The sequence below is a fragment of the Phacochoerus africanus genome, chromosome 14 (assembly GCF_016906955.1).
Source record: "Phacochoerus africanus isolate WHEZ1 chromosome 14, ROS_Pafr_v1, whole genome shotgun sequence".
Classification (NCBI taxonomy): Eukaryota; Metazoa; Chordata; class Mammalia; order Artiodactyla; family Suidae; genus Phacochoerus; species Phacochoerus africanus.
The window spans coordinates 56,464,907-56,472,990 of record NC_062557.1 but is presented as its reverse complement, the minus strand read 5'-3'; the positions used below and the strand labels follow the sequence as shown (position 1 = coordinate 56,472,990).

General features: G+C 50.9%; 1 protein-coding gene across 3 annotated transcripts in view; it reads right to left on the bottom strand.

Moving 5' to 3' along the window:
- Window positions 1-858: 858 nt before the first annotated feature.
- The window catches only part of MYOCD (myocardin), a 212,527-nt gene continuing 205,301 nt past the window's right edge, over window positions 859-8,084 (bottom strand). For all 3 annotated transcript variants that reach the window (XM_047757100.1, XM_047757098.1, XM_047757099.1), the window contains one exon: window positions 859-6,538. In XM_047757100.1, the coding sequence (XP_047613056.1) occupies window positions 5,964-6,538 (575 nt within the window). In that variant the 3' untranslated portion in view covers window positions 859-5,963. The remainder of the gene's footprint in view (window positions 6,539-8,084) is intronic.

The window sequence follows — 8,084 nt, the reverse complement described above, 5'->3', positions numbered from 1 at the left end:
ATCGATTTGGAGCTGCAGCTGCCGGCCTACACCTCAGCCATGGCAACACCAGAACAAAGCTGCATCTGCAACCCATGCTGCAGCTCGTGGCAACCCTGGATCCTGAACCCCCTGAGCGAGGCCAGGGATCCAACCCCCATCCTCACAGAGACTATGTCATATTCTTAACCTGCTGAGCCACAGGGGAACTCCAACCTGGGACCTTCTTGCTTCTATGCAGGGAGAACCCACCAGAAAATTCAGCCACAGCAGGGAGGGCAGGTCACCTCTACACTAGAGCTGAGGGCACCACTGCAGGGCGCTTTCACATCTCAGCTCCTCCACGTGGTGTATATACTCACGGATGAGAAAAGGACGGTCTGGAATCCACTTAGAAAAGCAGGTAAAAACTCAGTCTTCTTTGGGGAGTCTATACAGATCTTTAGATCGTCTTGATACCCAGTTTATTCTACAGCACCATTCGGTCTGCTTAGTTGCTCAGCTGATGAAAACATTGGCTAAGCCGTGTGTGTGTATTTTAATAGCATTTAAGTAACTGCAGAGTCTGCCTTTTCTCCACCAAAGTCCTCATCTAATTAGTTGCATCAGTGGTAAGTGTGGGTGAGCGGCGGGGTGGGGGCGGGGGGGAGCGTTTAAATTCAGGGACATCGAAGATAAGTCAAGTGGGATGCCTGGCTCTGCCCGTTTCTAGGTGGGTAACCTTCAGGAATTGACTGAGCCTTTCCCAGCTCAGTTTCTTCCTTGTACCCTGGGGATAATCTTAGCCCAGCTTCAAGGTGCCACTGTGAGGATGCAGCGAAAGAACACACAGCACAATGCCTGCTCCATTGCTGAGTCAAGAAAAAAGCTTCCACCTTGTTCTAAAATAAACATTTTATTTAAAAATATATATGTATTTTCAAAAAGAACACATGCCAACTTTGGGATTTAGCCATTGCTTTTTTTCCTGGTCACCCACATTTCTCTCTAGTTGTGAACAGTTGAGCAAAAGAGGCTGGCATGAAATCCACCGCCACGCAGGGTCCCTGCGGGAACGGGTACTGGCTCTTTTGCTTTCTTTGCTAAGTGCCTCTTTGGGGAGGATTGCTAGCCCCCAGCCACGCCCTGCCCTCTCCCCTCGCTGCAGGTGCATAGGAGATGAATGCAGGGAGCAGCGTGGATGCCCTTCCTTTGGAAAACATTGGAACAGCCTCCAGGATCCTCATTTTCCCATAAACCCTCAGGGGCTGTTAAACCCTGTACAGGAAACTCACATGACCAGTGAGCCCAAGGCTGAAGGCAATTAAAATTAGCACATGGGACAATCAGGAGTTTGTCTTCGTCGGTAGACTTCTAGCAGCCACCGACTCTGACATCTGGAAGGAAACTTACTCCTATGTTATTAAATGCAACGAGTCCTGTTACAATTTCCCTGGAAGACGACAGAAAATTTTCACAGTTCTAGTTTTAAAATCATCTCCTAATGCATAGTCTCACCCTAGCCAGGGTGCCTCTGAAATGTGGGTTCCAGAATTAAACCCAGCTCCCTAATATCCTGAGCAGCTCTCAGGCCATAACAATGTCTTGTTCCAGGACTTGGACTCTGTGTGTCTGTTAATACCACCCAATAAAGCATCTGAACCCCCCTGCTGGTTTCTACTGGATTTATAGGAAAACAAAGACTCTAGACTCTTTTACTCCGAGTTCTCATAGCTGATAGCAAACTGTGTGCCTTTGTGTGAGGATGGAAGGCCAATGGGGCGGGGGGCAAGCTCAGAACCCTGCTTTTCTCCTAAAAGGTGGAGGCTCCCAGGGACACCCCTCCTTCCCCTGAAGTGTCCCTTTTGTCCAGAATTTGTTCTGAAGGTCACGACCAGGGGGTGGGGTTAAAAAGTTTCCCCTGATTTTCAAGAGGTTTCCAATAGCTGGCAGTGAAAACAAACCCCAAAGCTCTCGCTGATTGTGGTGGAGGTATGGAAAGGTCTCGAAGTCAAACGTTGCTACTGTTGGATCACAGAAGAAAAAAAATGTCAGCATGGGCATAGCTTTAAGCTAAAAAGGGGTCCTCCCTTGGGGAAAACAGAGACCCCTTTGTCGTCATGGCCAAAGGGTTTCTGGCTGGAAGCCTGGGACATTCCCAGGGGTCTCGCCTATAGGAACCCCAATTCCCCAGTCCCTCGACATCTGAACCGTCCGTGTAGAGTCACTGCAGTCCTGGACATGGGGGGCGGGGGGTCTGTGTGGTGTGCACGGGTGAGACATGGGATAATTAGCCCCTGGATGAGTAAATCTGCTGCAGGAGTTTTTAGCCAAGCCAGCACTGGTTTCTAGAAATGCTGATGAGAGTTTCAATGGTTTTTGAAAAAGACTGTCTGGGATGCTTGGGGTAGGGTTTTGACTCTTTTTTTTTTTTTTTTTTTTTTCCAATTGGAAAGAAGTGTTTCTGAATGGCAAGGCCACCAGTTCACAGACCCGTGACTCTGCAGGTGAAGACCCTCGTTTATGGGTGCAATCGTCTCATTGGAACGAACGGCTTCTCGTCTAACCGTCTGCAATGTGCTTTTCATGACGCAATGTCTTAGCTGAACTGAGACGTTCAGATCTCCTCCCCTCCTTTCCTGTCTCTGTTCCTTCTCTCCCTCCCTCTTGCCTTTAGAGCAGACCACGTGCCATCTCACTAACACGGTTAGGAGCGGGGCTTCTAGGGAGTGCTGGCTTAATGCAAACACTTGCACAAAGGAATTTTCTGACTCTGTGGTTTCACTGTGAACGTACAGGACGGCGCCAGCGCCGGGAACGGCTGCAAACGCCCTGCAGGTCCGCTTTATCACGGGGGTGGCCCAGGCGTCTGATGGGTGGTTAGGTTCAGGCGCTAAGAGCCTGCAGCACCTCAACCGTGGCCGTCTTCCTAAGTCTCTGTACGTCTTTTGACTCGCGCCCAAATGGTCAGCCGAAAAGAGGACACTGCTACGAGGTGCAAAGAGCTTTAAAAAAATCCCCCAGAGCAAAGACGGATGATCTGGGGACAGCCAACTTCAACTTCCTTGCAATTATCCTCAGTGTCATCTGACAAATTTCCCATCTGATCCGTGACAAGATAAAGTGAATCTGGTGGGTGGCGACTGTGGGAGGGGCTTGACACCGGGAATCCAGGCGTCTCTGCTGTAGCCGAAGTGTGTTGGTTTGTAACTGTGAGGCGGATGTGTCGCTGTCAGATAGGCTCCTAAAAATAGCCCACTGAAAATGCAGGCTTACAAAGGACAGAGGCTTCCTAACCACGTCTACCCCTTGAGACAGAAATACCCGCAGGAAAAAAAATAATTGACACTCAGACCAGAGTCAGAGATTGCTGTGAGATTGTTTTCCAAAGGAAGGAAGGGCGACAAAAATAACATTAAAAAAAAAATTCACACAACGTGGCACATGAGCAAGCTTTGTCGAGATCCCCGTAAAACTGGTAAAACCTCTGAGGAATACACACAAGTATGAGGAATGTGTCACGAAGGTCTCCTTCCCCAGAGCCTCATCGCCAAAGAAGAGACGGGCAACGTCCCCTCTGGATTCGTGGCTCTGATGACGGGCGTGAAAAGCAAAGTGGAAGGTGCGCCGTGGGCATCTTGGAAAGCACGACGCCGAAGAAGGAATGTAGACCAACTGCCAGGTTCCTCTTGGGCTCTCCCGCAGGGGGACCGCATGACGAAGGGCGCGAAGGGCGACGCTGCTCTGTCTCTTCGCATCACGGTCGCTGCCGGGATGAGCCTTGTTCCTGGGCAGCAGGAGGCTCTGAGTCCTCAAGTTGGAGCCAGGAGGCATGTGCAGAGAGGCAGCACGTAGTCTGAGTGATGCGTCAGGAACTTGGGGCGAGGGAAGCCAAGATCAGTTCACAGCAGACCGAGGCTTAAAGGCTTTTGGTATAGACCTCTGTAAGGTTGCCTTTAAGATACACGCACACACATGTGTATACGTATAAGTACAGATGTACGTATATATATGTATACACGTATACACACATGCCTACATACATACATCTACACATGTATATATCCAGACACATATGCATATACGTATGCGATCTCTCTCTCTCTATTCCCCCCCACCCCTCCCCCCCCCAATAAGATCTGGCAGCTTTCAGAGTAGCAGTCACCAAAAACACTCTGTGTTCACACGTTTACAAGTTAACAATGGAATGACTTCTAAATCTTTGGTTTTTTGCAAAAAGAGGACTTCTAAAATCACCACATTTGGGGTTAGTCTCTCCATAAGTGCACAGTGAACAATTCTTTCTTTACAAAAGAGGAAAACAGTGCCTTAGTGATTTAAATTAAAAACAAAACAAAACAAAACAAACAAAAAAAACAGCCATAGCTACTTTCTACAGCATGCAACACTCTAAAACTGTGAGCTGGAGACCGTCCTGCAATGTTTCAACTCCCAGCAAAAGCACCAGAAGTGATAAGGAATGCACAGCCGGCCACACCATCTTCTCTCTTTCCATCCTTTTCAACGTGCGCTTGTGTTTTCTTTCAGAAACCCAGGCCTAGAACACTCTCTCCTTGTAACTACCGTTCGTATTTATCTGTACCGTGGAATGATGGCCAATTTCCCCGGAGCTCCCCAAGCCGGTGATTGCTCTAAATCACGTGAGTTTAGAAAGCGCCTTGTGACTGATGGGAGGAGTCATCAGTTCCTTCCCTAGGACAGTCTTTCAACTTCCTTTTGCACCAAATTGTGCCTGGGGAGGATGCGTTCTCCGGGAGCACCTGGGTTTTTAGCTCCTTACCTTGTGGCTTTCTTAAGACTATGACAGCTGGTTAGATCTGAGAGATCTTTTTCTAAAGTTGGGGCAGAAAGATCTCCAAAAGAGGAGCAGGAAAGGACAGGGATCTTGAAAGAGACGTAGAGCTAGAGAAGGCTAAACGGAGATGGACCACCTGCCCTGCAAGAGGAACACAGAAGCAGCAGCCTGACCTCTATAAACATCGTCCTGCCACAGTAACGCATGGTGTCTACTCCTGGTGTTCTCTAGTCCTGTCTGGTTACCCCTGACGCAGTTTCCCAAGGCTGGAGAGATGCTTCACCTCTGCTTCTGTGGTCCACTCTAGTCTTTGACACTAAAGAGCGTTGTGCTGGAGAAGCTTCCGTGGCAGGAGGGTTTCCCTTCTTCTTGCTCCGGGGTCCTTGCCTGTTTCACGATGCTTCTCACCCCCGAGACTATGGGAGTGATTCAGCTACTGGCTGAGAAAGACGGCGAGTCTGGGGGGTTCCTTGGACCAAACGTAGGTGGCTTGTTATCAGTGACCACGCAGAGTCCTGAGTACAGGGTGGGGGCCACTCCGGGGGGGGGGGCGGCTTGATGGCTGAAGATGCCAAGTTCGCGTCCCTTCCCTGGGAAGGGACTGGTTCTGTCCCTGCTGCCGTAAGAACCTCACTGAGGCTGGACATGACCTCCACTTTGAAAGACAGGGAACGCAGAGACGGAAGCCCCCATCCCTGGTGTGTCTTCCGTAACCTTAGATGGACTGGCTTCCCGGCGCTCCCAAAGGGTTCTATGTTTCCTTTCCACCGTGTCTGTAACCAACGCATGAGAAAAGCCTACGAAGTGAGACGATGCCCAACAAGGCCTGAGAGAAGTACAGGCTAGGAAAAATGCTGGTGTTGGAAAAGGCAGTGAAAGGATGTGGATGGGTTTTGGTTTTTTTTGTTTTTTTGTTTTTTTTTTTTTTTTGGCATTCTGGAACTGAAAGAGCACATTTTTGAAGGCATTGCTGAAATCGTTAACAGTTACTGAGTGCTGGTAAATATTACATTATACATATTTATATAAAAAGACTCTCATTAGTTCTCATTGGTGGTCAGAGAAGTCTCCGTTGCTCCTTTTTCATTCTCTCCCACTCCTCCCACCCCCCCCTCAGATAAAGTGGTCCTGTGCTGCGCCCCACGGGCTCCTAGTGGTCTTCCTTAGCACGCCCGCCCGCATCGGGCATCTACCACTGCTGCAAGTGCAGGTCCATGGGGGAATTCAAGTTGAGATCTGTGACATCCAGGAAATCGATGTTGAAGATGCTGGGGCCGCCGGTGGAGAGGGAGCTGAAGCCCGGGGTGGAGCTGGGCGGCGTGAGGTCCAGCCACTCCATGCTTTCCCACGGAGATTCGGTGAAGCCCAGGGGCAGCCCGCTGCTGTCCACGGAAGAGGGTGAAAACTGAGTGTGCATCGGGGAGAGGGGGCCGGGCAGGATCTCGTGCGCATTGAAAAGCTCTTCGGCAGCCTTCCCCGAGAAGCCGTCTGCCATCCCGTCGAACGCAGGCTCCTCGCTCCCAATTTTCAGAAGGGCGACCTCGCTCACCTTCCCCAGGGGGCTCTGGGAGTTTAATAGGACCTCCAGGTGCTCGTCGCTGTCGTTGCCGTAGTGATCGAAGGCCAGCTGGCCTCCGGAGGATGCTTGTTCGAAGGTCGCCGAGGGCTTGGGGAGGGCAGCTGCGGTCGGGCTTCGGGAAGACCCGGGTATCTTTGGGACTTTTTGAAGGCATGAATGGTCCTCTCTGGCATCAGCTGGCATTTCTGTTGGTAAAACACAGTGGGAATTGTTCAGTCCCTTCCGACTGTGTGTGATACACCGTGACCCTTGGGAATGAAGGACTTAGGCGCAGACATGGGAGACGGCCACGCTTCTTGGGCCACCGCTCGTCACCCAGTCTCCTCCCTGAAGAGGGGGTGTGTATTCCCAGCCCTTCTCTCCCCAAACCCTCTCTTTCTGGAAGTCCCTCTCTGTGTTTATTGAAGGCACAAAGCAGGTTCTTTCACCCGCTTCTTTGCCGACACCTGGCTGTCCCGCATCCTTCGTCACGCCCTCACGGGGGCTCCTTTGCTGCAGCGCCAGGAGATGTGTCATGGGGTGCTGGCCCAAGGCCACTCCCTGGGGGTTACTCCCCCTCTTCCCATCACTCCCCAGGGGTCCTGAAGGTCCTGCTGCTCTCCCGGCCCCTCCTCCTCATCCGCTGAAAACCCTACTCCCCGGCTCCCTGCTTCCCCCCTGCTCGCCATTCTCTGTGACTTCAGCATGTCCAGAAGTGACCCGCCGTCCAGCTGGCCTCTCGGTTCTTGACACCCCATCCTCCTCGACACAGTGACCCCGCCATTCCCATTCTGTCGGACATGCCCTGGACCTCGTCGTCCCCAAACACGCATCCCTCGGAAAGCTCCACTTCAATCCACATTTCCACCTCTCTGGCCCTCTCCTCCCATTCCTCTAGCGCGCCCCCCCCCCCCCCAGTAAGTGCCCCACGACAACGACTCAGCCAGTGGCTGTGACCCCAGTCTACTGACTCTGCCATGTCGTCACCATCCACGAGCCCCTTCTGGTTCTCACTTCCTTCCTAGTCCAGGCTACACTCTGACCCATCATTCTCTCTCCCCGTCATCATCATCCTCAATCCCCGCGCCTTTTTCTCACGTCAGATACTCCCTGGGCAAAACTCCGCACCTGTTTTCTCTGAGCCTGCCCTGGATCTGCTGGATTTTCAAGAGAAAAATTACATGACCACGTTGACCGGTTTCACTTTTAAGTTCATGACCTTAAGCCTGTAATTGGCTCTTAATACTGCCCGGTGGCCCTACTGTGTTTCTCCAGAACACGCAATTCACTGGGGATGCATTCATAACTGCTCTTCGTTCCTGGAATCGTCTGTGCTCTGCTCCTGCGCTCTTGGCTGACCTGGGCACACACTTCATTAAAAATGACAGGGTGGCTGGTAGGAACCCACTCATCTTTCCATCACTAAATGTATAACGATACATACACCTGTGCCATCTTTTCTTTCTTCCCTCTTGTTGACATGCTTGTTGCCCATCTCTCTTTCCAGACTGCAAATGCCATGGAGGTGGGGACTTTGTCTAGTGCCAGCTTTGAACCTAGTATGATGCCTGGTCACCTTCTCCCCGAAACTTCAAGGGTTGTTACTCGGGGGCTCATATCTGGGGTCTTTTCCGTCTATCTATACATTCTCCTCTTTGAATGTGGAGCCTATTCATTTGTGTGGTTTCAGATTTTAGGCACATACAATGTAATTTTTAAAAAATAAATAAATAAAGTGAGTGACGAAAAGAG